The sequence below is a fragment of the Pan paniscus genome, chromosome 21 (assembly GCF_029289425.2).
Source record: "Pan paniscus chromosome 21, NHGRI_mPanPan1-v2.0_pri, whole genome shotgun sequence".
Classification (NCBI taxonomy): domain Eukaryota; kingdom Metazoa; phylum Chordata; class Mammalia; order Primates; family Hominidae; genus Pan; species Pan paniscus.
The window spans coordinates 54,705,164-54,730,989 of NC_073270.2; the positions used below are offsets into that span (position 1 = coordinate 54,705,164).

The following is a 25,826-nucleotide window of genomic DNA, read 5'->3' on the forward strand; positions in this document are numbered from 1 at the left end:
GAATTGCTTGAACCTGGGAGGCGGAGGTTGCAGTGAGCCAAGATCATGTCACTGCACTCCAACCTGGGCAACAGAGTGAGACTCTCTCAAAAAAAAAAAAAAAGTATAATAAATACCTAAACTAGCCGGGTGCAGTGGCTCATGCCTGTCATCCCAGCACTTTGGGAGGCCGAGGTGGGTGGATCACCTGAGGCTGGGAGTTCAAGACTAGCCTGACCAACATGGAGAAACCCTATCTCTACTAAAAATACAAAAAATTAGCTGGGCGTGGTGGCTCATGCCTGTAATCCCAGCTACTCAGGAGGCTGAGACAGGAGAATTGCTTGAACCTGGGAGGCGGAGGCTGTAGTGAGCTGGGATTGCTCCATTGCACTCCAGCCTGGGCAACAAGAGTGAAACTCCATCTCAAATAATAAATAAAAAATAAATAAATAATAAACTAATAACATAGTGGTTTATTACCAATTATTATGTACTATACAGAACTGCATGTGCTATTCTTTTATGTGACTGGTAGCACAGTAGGTTTGTTCACACCAGCATTACCACGAATATAAGTAATAAGTTGTGCTGTGACATAATGACGGCTATGATGTCACTAGGCGATAGGAATTTTTCAGCTCCATTTGTAATCTTCCTGGACCACTATTGTATATGTGGTTCCTCATTGACCAAACGTTGTTATGTGGTACATAACAGTATATTTAAAATACATAATAATATATAATATTATAGTGGTGCATGAATGTGGCAAAAGCTATGAAGGTGGTTTGAGAATGACTAAAGTTTGAGTAACAGTGATCTAGTCTAAATCATCCTTTTTAGATGAAGAAGTGAGTTTAGCAATTGTGACTGTTTCTGGGGTTTTCTAATTTCAAGTTCCCTTTGCCTTCTAGGAAAAGCTTATAACATCAGTATTTCCCACACGAATTTAGTTTGCCATGTAGATAGTTCCAGGGTGTTAAGTGCCCAGTGGAAATGAAAATACTTAGCACTGCCCTCCGGGACCTTATAGATCAAGCATAGAACTCATAAAAATGGTGGCTGGGTTGAAAATTCTCATTAATACACAGTCAAAGGATTATTTTGGTTTTGCTTTTTTAAGGTCATGGCTTTTTTGGTCAACGTGATGTTTTATAAATGAGTAATGTTAGGCCAGGTACAATGGCTCACGCTTGTAATCCCAGCACTTTGCGATGCCAAGGTGGTAGATCACTTGAACTCAGGAGTTCAAGACTAGCCTAGGCAACATAGAGAAACCTCATCTCTACTAAAACTACAAAAATTAGCCGGGCGTGGTGAGGAGGCGGGAGGATTGCTTGAGCCAAGGAGGTGGAGGTTGCAGTAAGCTGGGATGGTGCCATTGCACTCCAGCCTGGGCAAGACAGCAAAACTCTGTCTCAAAAAAGAAAAAAAAAAAAAAAAAAAGTAATGTTTACTTCTAAACATCTGGTCAAGAACTGTTTACTTTACATAAGCTCTTTCCCAGAGCTAGTTTTCTGCGGCGGGGGGAGTAAGAGATACTGAACCTCTTCTACTTAAACAGTTAACATTTTACAGAATAATTTCATAAAAGTTTAGTAAATCCTTAACTATCACATTGGAAATCTCATGCCAGATTCTGGGTTTACAGTGTGGGAAGGCGAAGCAGCAGAAGGCATGTCATTTACCAAGGCTCGTTGGTCCCCGAGGCTAAGGCACAAGAGAAAGCTCCATTTGTTCTGCCAGGAACTCTGGCTGGATAAAATCGAGCTCCTGCCTCCAAGTTGGGGGTGGTGGGGAGGGCCCTGGGCCGAGCCACTGGGACTTAGGAAGGAAGAGAGTAGTATAAGCCAGTGGGGTTTTAGTGTTCCACAAAGGGAACCTCAAAAGCAGAACAGATGCTGCCTAAGTTTCCAGATTTCAAGGAAGTTGTCCTCCATTGACACAATCAGATTTGGCCTTAGGGAGAACTTATTTGCACCCTTTGCCTTCTGAAATGTAACTCCCCATAGTCTCCTTTTCCTCTCTTCCTTTGTTTTTCCTGAAAATGCCCACGTGTGTTTTGTATATTTGGATGTGTGTGTAGGGACTGATGACGGAGCCCAGGAGGTGGTGAAGGACATCTTGGAAGATGTAGTCACATCTGCCATTAAAGGTAAGAACCAAGGACAACCCAGCCTTTCCTCTTCCCTCATTCCTCCAAAAAGTCCTCAGCAAAATATTTTAGTGGTGGAGTTTCCTCTTCCCTGCCCTAAGAACTGGTGGAGCTCATGGAAACTGAATCTTCCCACGTCTGCCCATCTTTTATATGGGATTCAAAAATGACTTGTTTTTACTGACTGATTTTAGTCTCATTTGGGTTGGGTTTAGGAAACATAGTCTGGGCCAGGCGCGGTGGCTCATGCCTGTAATCCCAGCACTTTGGGAGGCCAAGGCGGGCGATTCACGAGGTCAGGAGTTCGAGACCAGCCCAGCCAATATGGTGAAACCCTGTCTACTAAAAATACAAAAAGTAGCCGGGCGTGGTGGCGCGTGCCTGTAGTCCCAGGTATTCGGGAGGCTGAGGCGGGAGAATTGCTTGAACCTGGATGGTGGAGGTTGCAGTGAGCCGAGAACGCACCACTGCACTTCAGCCTGGGTGACAGAGCGAGACTCCATCTCAAAAAAAAGACACATAGTCTGACTGTGTTAGGCTTAGATGCTCCACATAGAGATGCCAAGGGCCATTCCATATGCCTTGTAGATTAGGGGATGTCCAGGTTTTTCTAGGAGTGGGCTGGAGCCCTGAGATCCATGTCCATTGGAGCTGAGTTTTCATGGCCAGCCATTGATGTGTCAAGGGGACAGTCCACATGTCAGCAGGTATCAGGTGTACAGGGAAGCTTTGTTTTGTTAGGCTTCATTCATAAGTGCCTCATGGTATGGTTTCAGTGGAATTAAACTTGTATGGCTCAGAATGACTGTTAGATGATCTTTTTTCTTTGTTTCTGCCCAAAATCTCAGGTCAGTGGGTGTATGTTGAACACTTTGTTCCAATGCCAATAAATTATGAATTTGTCCAGAAATCAAAATCTTAATGGGTTTTCATCAGCTTTTTTTTAAATGAAAGAGAGTAAAATGAAACAGAGTACAAATGATCTGACTGTATCACATATAATGTTAAGTATTGTTTCATGAAATGTGTTTCAGTTACTTATGTGCCCATGTCTATACTGGGATACAGTTTTATAAATTAATTTCTTACAGAGGTCAAGATTTGAAGGCCACTTTTCTAAGCCCTATCTTTTTGTTTAGGTACCACAAAGCTATATACATATTCTATTATTTATTTAACTTCTTATAGAAATGCCTGTAAAATAGAAAAATTTTATTTCATACCTTTAGATTTGTTTCTGGGGTCTATACAAGAAGTCATCACATAATGGATGTTTGTCTTGTTTACTTTGTGTCCTCCAGCCGCTACTGCAGAGCCTGGTACATAATAGGCACTTGATAAATATTTATTGAATGAAATATGCTTTGTAAGGCTATTATTGAAAATTGTTCTCATTGTTTCATGTCCCTTTATAGAACCACATTATAAATTTTTCTTAAGAGTTTCATTGCTCTGCTGATCATCAGATATGCTTTCCTTCATTAAATGATGAAATCTGTTTAATTCTTTATTTTAATTATTTCCCTTTTTTCACATGGCTGCCAAGAAGCTCAGGTTTACATTTTTTCTCTGTGACTAAGGTTTTCTGTCATAACTGGCTCTTCTCTAATTCCTTTATTAATGGTACTTTAAAAAAATCTGTACCTTTCATGTTTAGCTGCTTCTAATCTTTCTCAAAAGTGAATGGGGGTGGGCAGGGCTGCTGCATTACACAGTTCTGGAGGCACCATTGATCTGGAGAGAATTGTATATTGCTGTGGCCCTGGCAGTGGGGCTGTGGATAACAAACACTCGTAAAGCTTAAGCATCACTTTGGCCAAGGCTTTTCCAGGATTATGTCAGTCATGGGCTGGTGGCACAGGAAAAGGGGAAAAAGCAACAGCTGGGAGGTTCACAGATAACTTCTTTTTGGTGTCAGGCAGCCCTTTAGGGTAAGTACAGTACTAATTTGGCTATGACTTTGTACTTGTGTTTTAAGAAGCAGCGGAAAAGCATGGTCTGACAGAACCTGAGAGAGTTCTAGGTGAACTGGAGTGCCAGGAATGTGCTATTCCCCCAGGAGTTGATGAAAACTCACAGACCAACGGGATAGCCGATGACAGGCAGTCCTTGTCGTCAGCAGATAATCTGGTATGTTGGTGATCATCCTCTGTGGACTTATTGCCATTTTTACTTTTTCAAAAGATGCAGAATTAAGTCTTTCCTCAAAAGAAGCAACTAAAATAAGCAAGCCCTGTTCCTTTATTAGTCACACAGTCCTGGGCTGATATTCTTTGTATTAGCAGGTTCAGTTCTTAGAACGTGCTAATGTTGCTTGGTATATAACATCGTTATTAAACCCTGTTTACTCAGACTTCTAATACTTAAATTTCTTGCCACTTTTCTTCTCTCTCAAAATAGTATACATTCATTACAGAAAAATAAAATATATAGTTACCCGTCTTTCCTTCTCTGTATTGAAAAGTCAGTATGACTGTATTGAAAGCCATCCATAACCCATAGATTGCCCTTGTTAACATCTTACTTACATCCATCTAGATTTTTCTCCATCTCACGTATTTTTCCACTTAAATAGAATAATACAGTATGTATCCTGTGTTGCAACCTGCTTTTTAAACAATTTATATTATGAACATTTTCTCAGGCCCATAGATATGTCTGCCACATTATATTTTTAAATAGCCTTACTGTTCTCTTAAAAGTTGCTTTAAAATTAAATATAAACATTCAAAATAGGAAGTAATATGATGTGAGTGTCCCTCTAGACCCCATTTTCTTTGTCTTTTTACCAGTGTTTCTCAATCTTTTTCATTATTGCCCCTTCCTCCAAGAAAACTTTGTAGACATTTTTTCCTAATCATCATTCCCCGTTAAGTTGTAATGCCAGCAATAAACTGGATATCCATATGCTACATGTATATCTGTGCTTTATACATAAAAAGAATAAGGGTTTGTTGTTCTTGTTGTTTGTTTGAGACAGAGTCTCACTCTCACCTAGGCTAGAGTGCAGTGGTGTGATCTCGACTCACTGCAGCCTTCACTTCCTGGGCTCAAATGATCCTGCCACTTCAGCCCCCTGAGTATCTGGGACTACAGGCATGCACCACCATACCTGGCTAATTTTTTATTATTATTTGTAGAGACATGGTCTCACTATATTGCCCAGGGTGATCTTGAACTAGGCTCAAGCAGTCTGCCCACCTCAGCTTCCCAAAGTGCTGGGTTTACAGGCTTGAGCCACTGTATCCAACCAGAATAATGTTTTTTTCCCCCCTTGAGGACGCACTGAAATCTATACAAGGGACTCATGTTATATGCTAAGCTGCAATTTGCTTTGTTTACTCAACACTATATGATGGGCATCTTCCCCTGTCAGTATATGTAGAACTAACAGAAATTTTTAATGGCCATGTAAAATTCTGTATGGATCACTGTAATCTATTAACCAATTCCCTATTGGGTTTTAGATTATTCCAGTTTTATCATAGGAAATGGTTCTATAATGAATATCCTTATAGATAACTCTTAATTCTTTCTTAGGAATAAATGCCTGCAAGTAGTATTGATGGTTCAAGAGTTGGAAGTTTTAGCTGAGTGTAATAGCATGCTTCTGTATTCCCAGCTACTCAGGAGGCTGAGGCTGGAGGATCGCTTGAGCCCAGAAGTCTAGCCAGGGGAACATAGCGAGACCCCATCTCATAAATAAATAACTGTAGCAAGATCATGTCTCATAAGTAAATGAATGAAAGAGAGTGGGAGTTGGAAGTTTTAAGGCTTTTGACATTTAACACCAAGTCAGTCTTCTGGGAAGGTACTACTTGAATACCTGTCCACCTTTAATCTCTCAATACCCATTTTCCCATTCCCTCATTAAAACTAGGCAGCAGCCTTTATTCAAATCTTTGCTAGTCTGATAGGAGAAAGCTCCTACTCTAATGATGAGTAATAAGGTCATTTAGATTTCTTTATCATTTGCATCTATTGGTACATTGCTTATCCATGTTGTTTTCATTTTGGAGGAAGATTTTCATATTTCCTTAATGAATTATGAGAACTTTTATATGTGGGGGATATTAATCTTTATTACATGTTTTTAAAATTTTTATTTTATTTTTTTGAGTTGGAGTCTCGCTCCGTTGCCCAGGCTGGAGTGCAGTGGCGCAATCTTGGCTCAGGTTCATGCCATTCTCCTGCCTCAGCCGCTCGAGTAGCTGGGACCACAGGTGCCCACCACCACGCCTGGCTAATTTTTTGTATTTTTAGTAGAGACGGGGTTTCACCGTGTTAGCCAGGATGGTCTTGATCTCCTGACCTCGTGATTCGCCCGCCTCAGCCTCCCAAAGTGCTGGGATTACAGGCGTGAGCCACCGTGCCTGGCCAAAAAATTTTATTTCTATGTTTTGCTTCTAAATGTAATTTACCTTTTTTTAGGTGAAAAAAGTTTATTTCGTAATACCTATCCTTTGTTACCCGTTTATCCTGCAATAGTTGCAATAGTATTCTTTTTTTTACTTTTTTTTTTTGGTCACCCAGGCTGGAGTGCAGTGCCGCGATCTCGGCTCACTGCAACCTTTACCTCCCAGGTTCAAGCGATTCTCCTGTCTTAGCCTCCCAAGAAGCTGGGATTAGCAGAGATGAGGTTTCACTATGTTGGCCAAGTTGGTCTGGAACTCCTTACCTGAACTGATCTGCCCACCTTGGCCTCCCAAAGTGTTGGGATTACAGGCGTGAGCCATTCATTGCACCTGGCATACAATAGTATTCTTAGAAATATCTTTCTTACCCAAGCTAGTATAATTACCTGTATTAGTTTTGGTTTTTTTACAGCTTAACTTTTGATCATTTTTCATTTTAAACCACCCATACCAACTCTGAAGAACAAGGAACAAGGTTGTAGAATTGCTGTGATGGCTTCTCCATAGCTCCTATTTTGTCATATCCTTCCCTCCCCCACATCCCTCATCTCTCTATTAAATAGAAGAATTTGAATTTCCAAGAGATAATTACATTTCTAATTTTTGATAAGAGTTAGCTTTTGTTTTGCCCTCTCCCTTTTTATTTTTTGAGATACGGTCTCACTATGTTCCCCAGATTGGAGTGCAATGGTGCCATCATGGCTTACTGCAGCCTTGACCTCCTCGGCTCAGTGGATCCTCCTGCCTTAGCCTCTGGAGTAGCTGGGACTACAGGTGGGTGCCACCACACCCAGCTGATGTTTGTTTCTGATCCTAGGAATCGGATGCACAAGGACATCAAGTGGCTGCCAGGTTCTCCCACGTTCTGCAGAAGGATGCCTTCCTTGTGTTCCGCTCCCTGTGCAAGCTGTCCATGAAACCCCTTGGTGAAGGCCCTCCAGACCCAAAGTAAGCAGACAGCAGTTCTTGGCCATCTTCAGTCCAATGATCCAGCAGCACATGGTACTGTGTTTCACACTTCCCTTGTTCCAAGAAGTTTCAGTGTCATGTCTCTTTGTCAGTGTAAGTGCAGGAACGGTTTTACAACTTTTCAGACTCATGCAGTCTCTAGAGTCCTTTCATATGGAATTGTCTCTGTATCCCCACCAACCAAGATTTTGCCCAGTTTTGCTTTTCTTGGCATATGAATGCTAAAAAAGTCTGTTTATTGAACACATAAAAAACACATTTTTACTAGCTAGTGGATTGAATCTCTTGATGTGGGGTGTGGAGGGACAGGATGCCTGCAAACCTCAGTTCCCTGTTCTGTTGGAAACCTCTGCTTCATCGATACAGATGTAAGCCCCAGATTCGACACAGGGAAGCCAAACATTTCTTTGTAGTAAACAAACTACTACAAGGATGTCAGCGCTGTGGAGTGAAGAAAGCAGAGACTTCAGAGCCAGAAAGAGCTGCATTTAGGATCTTGGATCCTCCACTTGAGAGCAGTTCCTTGGCTATGTGACTTGCCAAGCCTCATCTGAAAAATGGGAATATGGAAAATCATCTTACAGGATTGATTAAATGAAATATTGGGGTTGTCCTGAGTATGGGGCCTTGTACTTTATAAATTATCTCTATTGTTCCTGTCATTAGTCATTAATAATAATCCTCAATTCATCTATTACTAATGCTGCTAATACTGTGATAGGTATTAGGAAAATAGGCTGGGTGCGGTGGCTCACGCCTATAATCCCAGCACTCTGGGAGGCCGAGGCGGGTGGATCACTTGAGGCCAGGAGTTCGAGACCAGCCTGGCCAACAAGATGAAACCCCACTTCTACTAAAAATACAAAAATTAGCTGGGTATGCTAGTACATGCCTGTAATCCCAGCCACTCGGGAAGCTGAGGCAAGAGAATCGCTTGAACCCAGGAGGCAGAGGTTGCAGTGAGCTGAGATCGTGTCACTGAACTCTAGCCTGGGCAACAGAGCAACAATAAATTTTAAAAAATAAAAATAGGCCGGGCGCAGTAGCTCACGCCTGTAATCCCAGCACTTTGGGAGGCCGAGGCGGGCGGATCATGAGGTCAAGAGATCGAGACCATCCTGGCCAACATGGTGAAGCCCCATCTCTACTAAAAATACAAAAAATTAGCCGGGCATGGTGGCAGGCGCCTGTAATCCCAGCTACTCTGGAGGCTGAGGCAGGAGAATCGCTTGAACCCAGGAGACGGAGGTTGCAGTGAGCCGAGATTTGCGCCATTGCACTCCAGCCTGGACAAAAAGAGCAAAACTCCGTCTCAAAAAAATAAATAAATAAATAAATAAAATAAAATAAAATAAAAATAAGTGTTAAGAAAATAGTTCATGAAAATGTACCATTTCTTACCACACCTGAACTCCGGCCTGGGCAGTGGGGAGGGAGGGCTGTGAGGTAGGTGGATAAAGAGCGCCATCTTCATGGTGTGTGAAACAGGGTGAGCCAGGTGTCTCAGCCTCCCACAAGTGATGTAAAGTCATTGATTCTTGCAGTACAGTTGCAGAACTCGCTCTCCAGAATCAGTTGACACTTTGCTCCTGCTATATTCTCTACTTTGTGATGGAGAGAGACAAATAGGAGTTGGCAGCTCTTGTTCTCAAAGGGCCTGCAATTCCAGAAGGACCCAACTCATGCCATCTGCCCTCATTCTCCTGACATTTAGGTGCTATTAATTCTTTAAAATTCTGCTCATTGGTAAAGGAGCAAGGCCTTCTCAAGAAACATACTGTTTGACATTTTTTCTTTTAGCACTGTTGTGGTTTTTCATTTTCTTTGCCAGATCCCATGAGCTGCGTTCCAAGGTGGTTTCCCTGCAGCTGCTCCTCTCTGTGTTGCAAAATGCTGGCCCCGTATTCAGGACTCACGAGATGTTCATCAATGCAATCAAGCAATATCTCTGTGTGGCCTTGTCCAAAAACGGCGTCTCTTCAGTGCCTGATGTCTTTGAGCTCTCTCTTGCCATTTTTCTTACTCTTCTTTCAAACTTTAAAATGCACTTGAAAATGCAGATAGAGGTACGGATTCCAAAGTTTTTTCATTTCATTATTTACTATTATTATTAGTCATTAATAATAATACTCAATATTGAGAATGCTGCTAATATTACACTAAGCATTAGGAAAATGGTTCGTGAAAATGTTTCATATCTTACCATCCTGGAACTCAGAAGTGGGCAGGGGCAGGGAGGGTAAATGGCATATTCATCGGCTGGCACCCCAGTAAATCATAACTTTTTGAATGAGTAAGAGAATATCTTTTTATAAAAAGTTACTGCCCCCAGGCTGGGCGCCGTGGTTCACGCCTGTAATCCCAGCACTTTGGGAAGCTGAGGCAGGCGGATCACGAGGTCAGGAGATCGAGACCATCCTGGCTAACATGGTGAAACCCCGTCTCTACTAAAAATACAAAAAATTAGCCAGGCGTGGTGGCAGGCGCCTGTAGTCCCAGCTACTCTGGAGGCTGAGGCAGGAGAATGGCATGAACCCGGGAGGCGGAGCTTGCAGTGAGCCAAGATTGCACCACTGCACTCCAGCCTGGGCAACAGGGCGAGACTCCATCTCAAAAAAAAAAGTTACTGCCCCCAGATCTTATGTGCCTTTCATTTTAACCAATATGGTCTGTCTGCTGGGCTCAGCCCCCTAAACATATCTGTTTGGTCTGTAAATTGTTTGAAATCATTTAGATTAGTCGCCAAATTGAGAAATCCTATTTTACATGAAAATCCAGATTTCTGGTTTCTCTCCAAAAAGTCACAGTATGGGTCCTGCATTTCCACTTGACAGCTCCCCAGTGGGCCCCACCCTGCCAGCCATCCCCACCAAGGCCAGGGTCCCGTTGCTGCCCAGCCAGGTGGGCACTCCACTCTTCTTCTGCCCAGGGTGCTTTACTTACTGCACGACTGGGTTGGCTGCTGAAGACTTTGGAGGTTTTGAGCCCTGGTTGAAACTGTTAATTAGTGTCCTCCTTTGTCTTTATGTCATATAGGTCTTTTTCAAAGAGATTTTCCTGAACATTTTAGAAACATCAACAAGTTCTTTTGAGCACAGGTGGATGGTCATTCAGACTCTGACGAGGATCTGTGCAGGTATTTCCACCTGGGGACACTCATCCACTGGACTTCTGATGCTTTAATTTGCCACAGCTCAGATTAAGACTTTTAACCCCTCCTTTTAGAGTTTTAAAGAAGGATTGGCAATAAAAGGCTAATTCTAACCTAGTCCTGCCCCACCTCTCCTTTTTTAGAGGATGACCAACTTAGGCTGGTTTGCCAAGGACTTCCTGGTTTTAGCACTAAAAGTCTTATGTCCCAGAAACCCCCTAATCTCGTCAAACTGGGACACTTGGTTACGTTACCTACAAGCTGAGTACTGTTAATCACAGGACCTAAGATACTGGTGCTGCCAATTTTTGATTGGGTGCTACGGTAAATGTGGATTTACCTTACACTATACAATTGTGTGGCCTCAAAGTAAGCATCCTGCTTGTCTGGCATCAAATGTAATTTTGTAAGAGTGACACAACTTTAAGAGGTGGGTCAGGCAATTGTTAACCCCTTCCTTGATGAGAAAATTGAGGCTTGGATGGGTGGAATGAACTGCCTGAGATTTCAATTTGCTCAGAAGCAGGCCTAAAAACAACCTCCTGTCTTCCAGCTTCCTAGTACTTCCAACATGTGTTTCCCGAGTGAGATGTGGCCACCGGAGTCTGTAGTTCACTGGGGAAATTTGTTGGCAAACATCTTGTTTGATAAGAAAACCTAACTGCTATTTGATCAGAATTTCTGATACTTGTATGTTATTTTCCAAGATGCCCAGTGTGTTGTGGATATTTATGTCAACTACGACTGTGATTTAAATGCTGCTAACATTTTTGAGCGCCTTGTAAATGATTTATCCAAAATTGCTCAGGGAAGAAGTGGACATGAGCTGGGAATGACACCTCTGCAGGTAAAAACACTGTGGACACTCAATTATATTAAAGTTTATTCATTCCAATAAACATTTATTGAGTGCCACCACATGCCAGGCACTGTCCTTGATACAGCAGTGAACAAAACAGGCATGCATATTCACACACTTCCTGCCATCATGAAACAACATTAAAGAAGTCAGTTCAGATGATCATAGGGGCTGCAGAGAAAAATAAAGCAGGGACGGCAGAGAGGAAGTGCTGAAGGTGGGGTGCTGTAATTCTTAATGGGGCCATTAGGGTAGTATCCCTTAGAAGGTGACCTTTGAGCTGAGACCCATAGGGAGCAAATTCATTCTCAGTCACCCTTCCAAAGATAGCGTGGAAAACAGGATCCCAGTCTGCAATAGGGGCAAAGGAGATTGGCTAGTAGCGGAATACCTCATTAGAGCACCTACAAAGAAAATAGGATGCTTAACTGTAGGTTTCTGAATGAACTGGTCAGAGGGTCTCCAAGCTCCCTGGAATTATGTGTAGAATTTTGGTATATGGGTATTTTTCCTAAAAGATGGTCATAGTTGTCATTAGAATCACAGAGATCTATGCTGTCCGAGATGCTGTTTTGAATCTAAAATATTTGCAAATTTTTTAGATGATCTGCAACTCATATTCAACTTGTTATTTAAGAATGCTATTTATTTTTGAAAATCAGTATTTTTATTTACTTAAAGGGTGAGCCTTAAAATTGAATGCATTTGTGGGTATTTAGGGGATACGTTGTATCCAGAGTCACTTACAGCATAATTCAAGGTTCTTTTCTCCTTTTTTTCAGTCACTGGTTGAGACCTTGTTATTTATTATTTGAGTGTGAAATTTTTTTTTTTTTTTTTTTTTTGAGACAGAATCTCACTCTGTCACCCAGGCTGGAGTGCAGTGGCACGATCTCAGCTCACTGCAACCTCCGCCTCCCAGGTTCAAGTGATTCTCCTGCCTCAGCCTCCCGAGTGGCAGGGATTACAGGTGCCCGCCACCACACCCGGCTGATTTGAGATGGGGTTTCACCATATTGTCCAGGCTGGTCTTGAACTCCTTACCTCAGGTGGTCCACCCACTTCAGCCTCCCAAAGTGCTGGGATTACAGGCGTGAGCCACGGCGCCTGGCCAAGATCTTGTTATTTTTTTAAAAATAGAAAAATTTAAAATTTTTGTTTAATCACATAAGCAATGAATGAAAACTTCTTTTGAAAATCCAAATAACATTGTTCATTTTAGGAAAACACATACCCCATATTTTTGCTGCTGGGGTGTTTATAATGAGCACCTTTAGAGATGTCCAGGGCTTTTGCAATGTATCCTTGATACTTGTCACTTCTTAGCTCTGGGTTTGTTTCATTCTTAATAGCACTGACTGTCAGTGATTTCTTTCTTAGCCTCACTGGGGTCCCAGAAAGCCTCGTAGATGTCTGTTCTCTTCATTTTTCTGTTAAGTCTCTTTCCTGTGTGACTTCGTCCCTTAGGAGCTCAGCCTGAGGAAGAAAGGCCTGGAGTGCCTCGTGTCCATTCTCAAGTGCATGGTGGAGTGGAGCAAAGACCTGTATGTGAATCCCAACCACCAGACCAGCCTCGGTGAGACAGCATTGCTGCCACACCCACCTCCATTCATAATAGGCTCCTACGACTGCTAGGAACAGTTGTCTTAGTATAGTTGTCTTAGAATTGAAAAAGCCTTTTTAGTTTGCTAAATACCTATATTATTTTGAAAGTCCTGCTTTTTATTGCATCTGGAGTTGTGTGAAGTTATGCTGTAACTTCATTGTTTCAAATACAGAGCCAGTTGCTCTAGTGCCTTTTTAGTAGTTGTTCATTCCCTCACTGATTCAAAGCATCACCTTTATGATATACCACATTTTCTTATGTATGTAAGTCTGTTTCTGGAGTTTTAATTTTTTTAAAGAGACAGAGTCTCTTTCCATTACCCGGGCTGGAATACAGTGTTGCAATCATAGCTCACTGCAGCCTTAAGCTCCTGGGCTCAAGCGATCCTCCCACCTCAGCCTCCCAAAGCTCTGGGATTACAGACGTGAGCCACTGTGCCTGGCCTTCTTTCTGGATTTTCTATTCTGTTCTGTTTATTTGTCTGTTTTAACACCAGTACCACACTTGTTTTTGGTATCTTGTAGGGCAAGTCCTCCTATTCATTGTTCTTTAACTTGTCTTGATCTTTTTTTGCCTTTTTTACTCTTTCATGTGAATTTTAGAATTAGCTCATCAAGGCTGGGCACGGCGGATCATGCCTGTAACCCCAGCACTTTGGGAGGTCGAGGGTGGTGGATCACGAGGTCAGGTGTTCAAGACCAGCCTGGCCAACATAGTGAAACCCTGTCTCTACTAAAAACACAAAAAATTAGCCGGGTGTGGTGGCAGGCGCCTGTAATCCCAGGTGCTCTGGAGGCTGAGGCAGGAGAACAGCTTGAACCTGTGAAGTGGAGGTTGCAGTGAGCCGAGATCGTGCCACTGCACTCCAGCCAGGGTGACAGTGCGAGACTCCATCTAAAAAAAAAAAGAATTAGCTCATCAAGTTTCATGAGGAAACAAGTTTTTAAGTAAAGTATCTGAATGATACTAAGGTTTCATGCTTATAATCCTTATAGTATTGACTTGTTGCTATTACAGGTTTGGGAAAGGGAGCCGTGCAGCCAGACCTAGCTCGGCTGTGTCTGTGTCCCACTTGCTTATTTGGCTTCCTTTACTTTTGTTTCTCCACAGGTCAGGAGAGGCTCACGGATCAGGAAATAGGGGATGGGAAAGGCCTTGACATGGCAAGACGGTGTAGTGTGACGTCCATGGAGTCCACAGTGTCCTCGGGGACCCAGACAACTGTTCAGGATGACCCTGAGCAATTTGAGGTCATCAAGCAACAAAAAGAAATCATTGAACACGGCATCGAGCTGTGAGTGGGGCTGCCGTTAACTAGCAGGGATTCTAGCAAAGCCATATTTTCTCTGGGAACCTGGAACTGATTCCTAAAAAGGAAATGCCTGTTTACAAAAGGCTGGTGCTGGCACTTGTAGCTAAGCCTGATTGAGCCAGGCAATCAGTAAATGAGCGTATGTGTGTGTGTCTGTGCACACAGAGAGAGAAAACTTTAATACCTTTGTGTGGTTGATGCAGCCTTTTTTCCCCCCTTTTCTAATGAAAATAATAAAACCAATTTAGAAAATACAGAAAAGTATAAAGTAAGAATGTAAAAATCACTCATAAAACTACTGCCTGAGATGGCCCGGCGCAGTGGCTCACGCCTGTAATCCCAGCACTTTAGGAGGCTGAGGCAGGTGGATCATGAGGTCAGGAGATCAAGACCATCCTGGCTAACACGATGAACCCCTGTCTCTACTAAAAATACAAAAAATTAGCTGGGCGTGGTGGCGGGTGCCTGTAGTCCCAGCTACTCGGGAGGCTGAGGCAGGAGAATGGCGTGAACCTGGGAGGCGGAGCTTGCAGTGAGCGGAGATTGCGCCACTGCACTCCAGCCTGGGTGACAGAGTGAGACTCCATCTCAACAACAACAAAAAATTACTGCCTGAGGGAATCACCATTGGTGCATTTTTTTCCAACTATATATTATATGAAAAATTTCAGCATACCAAAACATTACTGTTTGTCTTATTTGTTTTATTTTTTTAGGCATTTTATTTTATTTTATTTTATTTTATTTTATTTTATGTTGTTTTCTTATACTTTAAGTTCTAGGGTATGTGTGCACAACGTGCAGGTTTGTTACATAGGTATACATGTGCCATGTTGGTTTGCTGCACCCATTAACTCATCATTTACATTAGGTATTACTCCTAATGCTATCCCTCCCCCTGCGCCCCACCCCACAGCAGGCCCCCCTGTGTGTGATATTCCCCGCCCTGTGTCTGAGTGTTCTCATTGTACGGTACCCACCTATGAGTGAAAACGTGGTGTTTGGTTTTCTGTCCTTGTGATAGTTTGCTCAGAATGATGGTTTCCAGCTTCATCCATGTCCCTGCAAAGGACATGAACTCATCCTTTCTTATGAGGCATAGTATTCCATGGTGTATATGTGCCACATTTTCTTAATCCAGTCTATAATTGATGGACATTTGGGTTGATTCCAAGTTTTTGCTACTGTGAATAGTGCCGCAATAAACATACGTGTGCATGTGTCTTTATAGTAACATGATGTATAATCCTTTGGGTATATACCCAGTAATGGGATCGCTGAGTCAAATGCTATTTCTAGTTCTAGATCCTTAAGGAATCACCACACTGTCTTCCACAATGGTTGGACTAGTTTACATTCCCACCAACAGTATAAAAGCGTTCCTATTTCTCCACATCCTCTCCAGCATCTGTTGTTTCCTGACTTTTTAATGATCGCCATTCTAACTGGTGTGAGATGGTATCGCATTGTGGTTTGGATTTGCATTTCTCTTACGACCAGTGATGATGAGCATTTTTTCATGTGTCCGTTGGCTACATAAATGTCTTCTTTTGAGCAGTGTCTGTTCATATCCTTTGCCCACTTTTTGATGGGGTTGCTTGTTTTTTTTCTTGTAAATTTGTTTAAGTTCTTTGTAGATTCTGGATATTAGCCCTTTGTCAGATGGGTAGATTGCAAAAATTTTCTCCCATTCTGTAGGTTGCCTGTTCACTCTGATGGTAGTTTCTTTTGCTGTGCAGAAGCTCTTTAGTTTAATTAGATCCCATTTGTCTATTTTGGCTTTTGTTGCCATTGCTTTTGGTGTTTTAGTCATGAAGTCCTTGCCCACGCCTATTTCCTGAATGGTATTGCCTAGGTTTTCTTCTAGAGTTTTTATGGTTTTAGGTCTAACATTTAAGTCTTTAATCCATCTTGAATTAATTTTTGTCTAAGGTATAAGGAAGGGATCCAGTTTCAGCTTTCTACATATGGCTAGCCAGTTTTCCCAGCACCATTTATTAAATAGGAAATCCTTTCCCCATTTCTTGTTTTTGTCAGGTTTGTCAAAGATCAGATGGTTGTAGATGTGTGGTGTTATTTCTGAGGACTCTGTGCTGTTCCATTGGTCTGTCTCTCTGTTTTGGTACCAGTACCATGCTGTTTTGGTTAGCCTTGTAGTATAGTTTGAAGTTAGGTAGTGTGATGCCTCTAGATTTGTTCTTTTTGCTTAGGATTGTCTTGGCAATGTGGGCTCTTTTTCGGTTCCATATGAACTTTAAAGTAGTTTTTTCCAATTCTGTGAAGAAAGTCATTGGTAGCTTGATGGGGATGGCATTGAATCTGTAAATTACCTTGGGCAGTATGGCCATTTTCATGATATTGATTCTTCCTATCCATGAGCATGGAATGTTCTTCCATTTGTTTGTGTCCCCTGTTATTTCGTTGAACAGTGGTTTATAGTTCTCCTTGAAGAAGAGGTCCTTCACATCCCTTGTAAGTTGGATTCCTAGGTATTTTATTCTCTTTGTAGCAATTGTGAATGGGAGTTCACTCATGATTTGGCTCTCAGTTTGTCTCTTATTGGCGTAAAGGAATACTTGTGATTTTTGCACATTGATTTTATATTCTGAGACTTTGCTGAAGTTGCTTATCAGCTTAAGGAGATTTTGGGCTGAGACGATGGGGTTTTCTAAACATACAATCATGTCATCTGCAAACAGGGACAATTTGACTTCCTCTTTTCCTGATTGAATACGCTTTATTTCTTTCTCTTGCCTGATTGCCCTGGCCAGAACTCCCAACACTATGTTGAATGGGAGTGGTGAGAGACAGCATCCCTATCTTGTGCCAGTTTTCAAAGGGAATGCTTCCAGTTTTTGCCCATTCAGTATGATAATTGGCTGTGGGTTTGTCATAAATAGCTCTTATTATTTTGAGATATGTTCCGTCAGTACCTAGTTTATTTAGAGTTTTTAGCATGAAGGGCTGTTGAATTTTGTTGAAGGCCTTTTTTGCATCTATTGAGATAATCATGTGGTCTTTGTCATTGGTTCTGTTTATGTGATGGATTACGTTTATTGATTTGCGTATGTTGAACCAGCCTTGCTTCCCAGGGATGAAGCTGACTTGATCGTGGTGGATAAGCTTTTTGATGTGCTGCTGGATTCGGTTTGCCAGTATTTTATTGAGGATTTTCACATTGATGTTCATCAGGGATATTCGTCTAAAATTCTCTTTTTCTATTGTGTCTCTGCCAGGCTTTGGTATCAGGATGATGCTGGCCTCATAAAATGAGTTAGGGAGGATTCCCTCTTTTTCTATTGATTGGAATAGTTTCAGAAGGAATGGTACCAGCTCCTCTTTGTACCTCTGATAGGATTCGACTTTGAATCCTTCTAGTCCTGGACTTTTTTTGGTTGGTAGGCTATTAATTATTGCCTCAATTTCAGAGCCTGTTATTGGTCTATTCAGGGATTCAACTTCTTCCTGGTTTAGTCTTGGGAGGGTGTATGTGTCGAGGAATTTATCCATTGCTTCTAGATTTTCTAGTTTATTTGCGTAGAAGTGTTTATAGTATTTTCTGATGGTAATTTGTATTTCTGTGGGATCGGTGGTGATATCCCCTTTATCATTTTTTATTGTGTCTGTTTGATTCTTCTCTTTATTTTCTTCTTTATTAGTCTTGCTAGCAGTCTATCAATTTTGTTGATCTTTTTTAAAAAAACAGCTCCTGGATTCATTGATTTTTTTTTTGAAGGGTTTTTTATGTCTCTATCTCCTTCAGTTCTGCTCTGATCTTAGTTATTTCTTGCCTTCTGTTAGCTTTTGAATTTGTTTGTTCTTGCTTCTCTAGTTCTTTTAATTGTGATGTTAGTGTGTCAATTTTAGATCTTTCCTGCTTTCTCTTGTGGGCATTTAGTGCTATAAATTTCCCTCTACACACTGCTTTAAATGTGTCCCAGAGACTCTGGTACGTTGTTTCTTTGTTCTCATTGGTTTCAAATAACATCTTTATTTCTGCCTTAATTTCGTTATGTACCCAGTAGTCATTCAGGAGCAGGTTGTTCAGTTTCCATGTAGTTGTGTGGTTTTGAGTGAGTTTCTTAATCCTGAGTTCTAATTTGATTGCACTGTGGTCTGAGAGACAGTTTGTTGTGATTTCTGTTCTTTTGCATTTGCTGAGGAGTGCTTTACTTCCAACTATGTGGTCAATTTTGGAATAAGTGCAATGTGGTGCTGAGAAGAATGTATATTCTGTTGATTTGGGGTGGAGAGTTCTGTAGATGTCTATTAGGTCCACTTGGTGCAGAGCTGAGTTCAAGTTGTGGATATCCTTGTTAATCTTCTGTCTTGTTGATCTGTCTAATATTGACAGTGGGATGTTAAAGTCTCCCAGTATTTTTGTGTGGGAGTCTAAGTCTCTTTGTAGGTCTCTAAGGACTTGCTTTATGAATCTAGGTGCTCCCGTATTGGGTGCATATATATTTAGGATAGTTAGCTCTTCTTGTTGAATTGATCCCTTTACCATTATGTAATGGCCTTCTTTGTCTCTTTTGATCTTTGTTGGTTTAAAGTCTGTTTTATCAGAGACTAGGATTGCAACCCATGCTTTTTTTTGCTTTCCATTTGCTTGGTAGATCTTCCTCCATCCCTATATTTTGAGCCTGTGTGTGTCTCTGCATGTGAGATGGGTCTCCTGAATATAGCACACTGAGGTCTTGACTCTTTATCCAATTTGCCAGTCTGTGTCTTTTAATTGGGGCATTTATCCCCATTACATTTAAAGTTAATATTGTTATGTGTGAATTTGATCCTGTCATTATAATGTTAGCTGGTTATTTTGCCCGTTAGTTGATGCAGTTTCTTCCTAGCATCAATGGTCTTTACAATTTGGCATGGTTTTGCAGTGGCTTGTACCAGTTGTTCCTTTCTATGTTTAGTGCTTCCTTCAGGAGCTCTTGTAAGGCAGGCCTGGTGGTGACAAAATCTCTCAGCATTTGCTTGTCTGTAAAAGATTTTATTTCTCCTTCACTTATGAAGTTTAGTTTGGCTGGATATGAAATTCTGGGTTGAAAGTTCTTTTCTTTAAGAATGTTGAATATTGGCCCTCACTCTCTTCTGGCTTGTAGAGTTTCTGCTGAGAGATCCGCTATTAGTCTGATGGGCTTCCCATAGTGGGTAACCCGACCTTTCTCTCTGGCTGCCCTTAACATTTTTTCCTTCATTTCAACCTTGGTGAATCTGACAATTATATGTCTTGGGGTTGCTCTTCTCTAGGAGTATCTTTGTGGTGTTCTCTGTATTTCCTGAATTTGAAAGTTGGCCTGCCTTGCTAGGTTGGGGAAGTTCTCCTGGATAATATCCTGCAGAGTGTTTTCCAACTTGGTTCCATTCTCCCTGTCACTTTCAGGTACACCAATCAAACGTAGATTTGGTCTTTTCACATAGTCCCATATTTCTTGGAGGCTTTGTTCGTTTCTTTTTATTCTTTTTTCTGTAAACTTCTCTTCTCACTTTATTTCATTAATTTGATCTTCAGTCACTGATACCCTTTCTTCCACTTGATCAAATCGGCTATTGAAGCTTGTGCATGCGTCATGTAGTTGTCATGCCATGGTTTTCAGCTCCACCAGGTCATTTAAGGTCTTCTCTACACTGTTTATTCTAGTTAGCCATTCGTCTAATCTTTTTTCAAGGTTCTTAGCTTCCTTGCGATGGGTTCGAACATCCTCCTTTAGCTTGGAGAAGTTTGTCATTACTGACTTTCTGAAGCCTACTTCTGTCAGCTTGTCAAAGTCATTTCCATCCAGCTTTGTTCTGTTGCTGGGGAGGAGCTGCAATCCTTTGGAGGAAAAGAGGCGCTCTGGTTTTTAGAATTTTCAGCTTTTCTGCTCTGGTGTCTCCCCATCTTTGTGGTTTTATCTATCTTTGGTCTTTGATGCTGGTGACCTACAGATGGGGTTTTGGTGTGGATGTCATTTTATTTGTTGATGTTGTTGCTATTCCTTTCTGTTTGTAGCTTTCCTTCTAACAGTCAGGTCCCTCAGCTGCAGGTCTGTGGGAGTTTGCTGGAGGTCCACTCCAGACCCTGTTTGCCTGGGTATCACCAGCAGAGGCTGCAGAACAGCAAATATTGCTGCCTGATCCTTCCTCTGGAAGCTTCGTCCCAGAGGGGCACCCGCCTGTATGAGGTGTCAGTCGGCCCTTTCTGGGAGGTGTCTCCCAGTTAGGCTACATGGGGGTCAGGGTCCCACTTGAGGAGGCAGGCTGTTCTCAGAGCTCAAACACCATGCTGGGAGAACCACTGCTGTCTTCAGAGCTGTCAGACAGGGATGTTTAAGTCTGCAGAAGTTTCTGCTGCCTTTTGTTCAGCTATGCCCTGCCCCCAGAGATAGGGTCTATAGAGGCAGCAGCCCTTGCAGAGCTGTGGTGGGCTCTGCCCAGTTTGAGCTTCGCCGGCACTTTGTTTACCTACTCAAGCCTCAGCAATGGCAGACACCCCTCCCCCTGCCAGGCTGCTGCCTCACAGGTCGATCTCAGACTGCTGAGCCAGCAGTGAGCAAGGCTCCGTGGGCGTGGCACCTGCTGAGCCAGGCACAGGATATAATCTCCTGGTGTGCCATTTGCTAAGACCATTGGAGAAGTGCAGTATTTGGGCGGGAGTGTCCTGATTTTCCAGGTACAGTCTGTCATGGCTTCCCTTGGCTAGGAATGGGAAATCCTCCGACCCCTTATGCTTCCCGGGTAAAGCGATGCCCCGCCCTGCTTCAGCTCACCCTACGTGGGCTGCACCCACTGTCCAACCAGTCCCAGTGAGATGAACCAGGTACCTCAGTTGGAAATGCAGAAATCACCGTCTTCTGCGTCGATCACACTGGGAGCTGCAGACCGGAGCTGTTCCTATTTGGCCATCTTGGGACGGAATCTTACTTGTTTTATTTATGTATATATTTTTCTGAACCATTTTGAAAGTAATTGGTAGCCATCATGAGACCTTAACTGAATCTCTTTGAAAAATAAAGGACATTCTCCCATATAACCACAGCACCATCATCACAATCATTGGCAAATCTTTATGTTTCTTTCCAGTCTTTTACACACATCAACACATACACAATCATATATTCCAACTTGTAAATGATTAGTTAACTTAGTAAGTTCAACTTAAGAGTTGAAATTACAGTACTCACTTATTAACTGACATGTTTGATCTTCTCATTTCTACTGCCGCCACTCCACCTCCCTCTAGTGTATTCTGCCCACAGCAGCTAAAGTAATCTTTTTAAAACATAAATCAAGTCTTACCACTCTCCTGCCTAAATCATTCCAGGTTTCCTGTTCTGCACCATGGCCTGACCCAGCCTCTGGCCTCCCTTGCTGATCTCATCTCCTGCCAATTCCCCTGAGTCACACAATGTATTTTCAGTCCCTTGAACACCTTCAGCTCTTTTTACCATGGTGCCTTCTGCTTGAAATTCTCTTGGCTCTTTTTCATCCATCAGACTTGGTAAAACATCTCTTACTCAAAGAGGCTTTCAGCAACTGCACTATCTAAACAGGTCCCAAGTTAAGTTCTGCCCTTGTCCCTATTTGTATCTTTCATGACGCTTGCCAGTTTGTGCTTACTCATGAATATCACCCTCCAGCTCAGGCCTGGTAAATAATAAGTTGAGTCCATACATTGGTTAGCTTCGCCTTCCTTTAGCAGGAAATAAAAAATGGGCTGGGTATGGTGGCTCATGCCCGTTATCCCAGCACGTTGGGAGGCTAAGGTGGGAGGATCACTTGGAGTTCCAGACCAGCCTGGTCAACACAGTGAGACCCTGTCTCTTAAAAAAAAAAAAAAAGTAGAGAAAGAAAAAAATAAATACAAAATAACATGCTTAACTATGTATTTCTCTCTCAAGGAAATCCAAAAGTGGACAGTCTAAGGCTGCTACGGTGGCCCTTAAGGACATCAGAGATCCAGGCTCCTTTTATCTGTCTGCTTCACCATACTTAGCCAGAGAGGGTGGCCTCATGGTATAAGATGACTGCTGGAGTACCAGCCATCCCACAAACATTCTGGAGAAGAGGAGGGAAAGAACAAAAAGAGAAAAAAGCAGACTTCCCACCTGAGTCAGCTTTGTTTAAGGGTCCTTCCTAGAAGTACCCACACCACTTCTGCTCATATCTCACTGGCTAGAAGTTTATCACATGGCCATCCTTTATTTAAGGGAGGCAGGGAAATGTTCTTTTTATTCCACATGGCAGTGTGTCCAGCTAACACGTAGGGTTCTATTAGTGTTGGAGAAGGGGAGAGTGGATATGAGGTGACAATCAGCAGACTCTGACCAGGTATAGCTGGGTCAGAAATTGAAGGCGGAATTTAGAAAAGCTGCCAGGACAGACATGACCTTGCTAGCTTATACGTGATGGCATGTTCATAGTATTCTATTATTATTTATCTCAAATACCAGCTTTTGCTATCCTCCAGATTTTGAAATAAGCAACTTGTGTCCCATCTCTGCTTGAAACAGGTTCAACAAGAAACCCAAGAGGGGGATCCAGTTTCTCCAGGAGCAGGGCATGCTGGGAACGTCAGTTGAAGACATAGCCCAATTCCTGCACCAGGAGGAGCGCCTGGATTCCGTAAGGCTTGGGGGTGTAGCACTTGCATGTGAGTTCTCTCAGGTGATTGTGAGCCCTTACCAGTTTTAACCTCGAGATTGTCTGGCCCTAAGTACATTGTCTGTTGTCCACCCCCTGGTTATACATTGTCTGTTGTCCACCCCCGGGTTACAGCAGTCCTGTGTATCCCGTTGGCTAGTGTTGCAGAAAGCTCTTTGATGGGAATAAACTAGCCTCCCAGCAGGTGGCTGCATATTTGCTGGAAGAGAGTCAGAGCTGGAAGTGTTCCTTGACTGCTAGAAAGTTCTTACGGCTGCCTGTCTGCAACTAACCTCCTTAGTGTGCCCCGTCATTCTCTCCATTTTAAGTCTCTTGTGCCCCCTCCTCTTCCTTCATCCATGCAGAACAGGCTGCTTCTGGAATGGCTAGGAATTCTGGAATGGGTGGGTGGGTGGGCAGGTCAGGGAGTTCCCTAGCTTTTTTACCAGTCCAGCCTATTCTGGGCAGTTAGGGCCAGGCTATTCTGACTCCACCCTTTGGCTGCTGGCTTTTGCTGAGGGTTCGTATTTGACAATTTCTGGATATAAGTGAGTGTGTATGTTTCAGACCCAAGTAGGCGATTTTCTGGGAGATAGTGCAAGGTTCAACAAGGAGGTGATGTATGCCTACGTGGACCAACTTGACTTCTGTGAAAAAGAATTTGTCTCAGCCCTGCGGACATTCCTAGAAGGTTTCCGCCTACCTGGAGAAGCCCAAAAGATTGACCGATTAATGGAGAAGTTTGCCGCAAGATACATAGAATGCAACCAAGGGTGAGCGCCGATTTTGAGTGCCTTCCAGATCATCTGTTTGCCTGCCTCAGAACGCTAATTCTAATTTGGTTGGGGTTTAATCTTTGTATATCTGTGCCAAGCAACTGAAGCTTTTGTTTACCTTGTGCCAGGCACTATGCTAAGGGATTGTTTCACATAAGACCTCACAGCAACCTGTTTATGTCCCTATTCTACAGACAAAAAGATTGAGGACCAGAGAGGTTAACTTGCCCAAGATCACACAGCTAAAGCCCATGCTGTTAGCAACTATAAAAGAGTAGTTTCATAAGTTGAGAGGAGACAATTGGGCACCTCTTCCCTAATCAAAAACAGTTCCCCTGATTTAATATATGGGGTAGTTCTCAAGGATTTTGGTTTTTCTTTAATTACATACTGATGAGCAGGTTACAGAAATAGCTACATAACTAATAAAAACCACCAAAGTACATGATTTTATCTGGGGACCTTTTTTGATGGGCGGTTCGTGATTTTGTAAGAAGTGGAAATAGGAAGGGGAACAAACCATTATTAAATACCTCCTGTGTGTGGGCCTTGCCATGGATTTTACATGCATTTAATTTAATTAATGGCAAGCCCAGGAATAGTATCCCTGTTTTACAGATGAGGAAATTGAGAATCTGAGAGATTGAGCAACCTGTCCAAAATAAATCAGCTAGTAAGGAGCAGAGCCAGGGTTGAATATGGATTTCTCTAACTCAGAAGCTCATGTTCGGGCTGGACGCAGTAGCTCTTGCCTGTAATCCCAGCACTTTGGGAGGCCGGGACGGGCAGATCACTTGGGGTCAGGAGTTCGAGACCAGCCTGGCCAATATGGTGAAACCCCGTCTCTTCCAAAAATACAAAAAAAAATTAGCTGGGTAATCCCAGCTGCTCAGAGGCTGAGGCAGGAGAATTGCTTCAACCTGGGAGGCAGAGGCTACAGTGAGCCGAGACCACACCACTGCACACCAGCCTGGATGACAGAGGCAGACTCTGTCTCAAAAAAAAAAACTCATGTTCTCTCCACTGAACATTAAATTAGAAATATGTCTGAATATGCTGTGACCATGATGTGGAAATTGTTCAGTGGAAACTATTTTTTTTGAGACAGGGTCTTGCTCTCTTGCCCAGGTTGAAGTACAGTGGCGTGATCACAGATCACTGCAGCCTGGATCTCCTGGGCTCAATCAGTCCTCCCACCTCAGCCTCCTGAACTGCTGGGACTACAGGTGCATGCCACTGTGCCTGGCTAATTTTTTGTATAATATTTCTGCAGAGATAGAGTTTCACCGTGTTGCCCAGTCTGGTCTTGAACTCCTAGCCTCAAGGGATCCCCCTGCCTCAGCCTCCCAAAGTGGGGGATTTACAAATGTGAGCTACCACACCTGATTGAAACATTTTAATAACTGTTTTGCCTCTCAAGTCAACTTTGTTTTCATATTAATTGCTCCCAGTCCTCCAAGTATATGGCAGGCTGTCCCCAGGAGGTGGCAGGATTGGCAAAGGCAGCATATCATCATTTTAACCAAATGGACATTAGAAGTCTCTGTGAAGGCATAATTAGATGCTGTTTACTTTAAACGTATCTCCTATGTGGACCTGGGAGCCTTGGTCTGTTTTGCTCAGTCAGTAAATATGTGACCCAGTTTCATCTCATATTAAAAGACCTTCGTTATGTTCTTCAAAATTTCTACTGTTCCTGTTATGGACAGTTTGGACAGAACAGTTTCTAGCTTCAGCCTCATATCATATGAAGCTGTACATCCACATGTTGTCCTTCTCTTCTTGCCTAAGGCAAAAAAGTCAGACTTCACCAACATATTGTTTAGAACAACATAAATATTTTCCATGGTATTTCTACTATTAAATGTTATAATGGGTAATATAGACTATAAATAACAGCTAAACAGCAGTTTTAGTCGTCTTTATATCTCATGTCTAGCACAGTACATGGCACAAAATAGATGTTCTCAGGA

At 42.5% G+C, this 25,826-nt stretch overlaps 1 protein-coding gene across 6 annotated transcripts in view; it reads left to right on the top strand.

Annotated features, from left to right (window-relative positions):
• The window catches only part of ARFGEF2 (ADP ribosylation factor guanine nucleotide exchange factor 2), a 115,052-nt gene that overhangs the window by 40,429 nt on the left and 48,797 nt on the right, over positions 1-25,826 (top strand). For 3 of the 6 annotated variants that reach the window (XM_008961478.6, XM_055104858.2, XM_034947507.3), the window contains 10 exons: positions 2,069-2,137; positions 4,116-4,267; positions 7,370-7,500; positions 9,353-9,587; positions 10,558-10,657; positions 11,380-11,519; positions 12,999-13,107; positions 14,248-14,431; positions 22,948-23,059; positions 23,645-23,850. In XM_008961478.6, coding sequence (XP_008959726.3) covers positions 2,069-2,137; positions 4,116-4,267; positions 7,370-7,500; positions 9,353-9,587; positions 10,558-10,657; positions 11,380-11,519; positions 12,999-13,107; positions 14,248-14,431; positions 22,948-23,059; positions 23,645-23,850 — 1,438 coding nt within the window. The remainder of the gene's footprint in view (positions 1-2,068; positions 2,138-4,115; positions 4,268-7,369; positions 7,501-9,352; positions 9,588-10,557; positions 10,658-11,379; positions 11,520-12,998; positions 13,108-14,247; positions 14,432-22,947; positions 23,060-23,644; positions 23,851-25,826) is intronic. The other 3 variants (XM_014343089.5, XM_034947508.3, XM_055104857.2) reach the window with 2 other exon arrangements.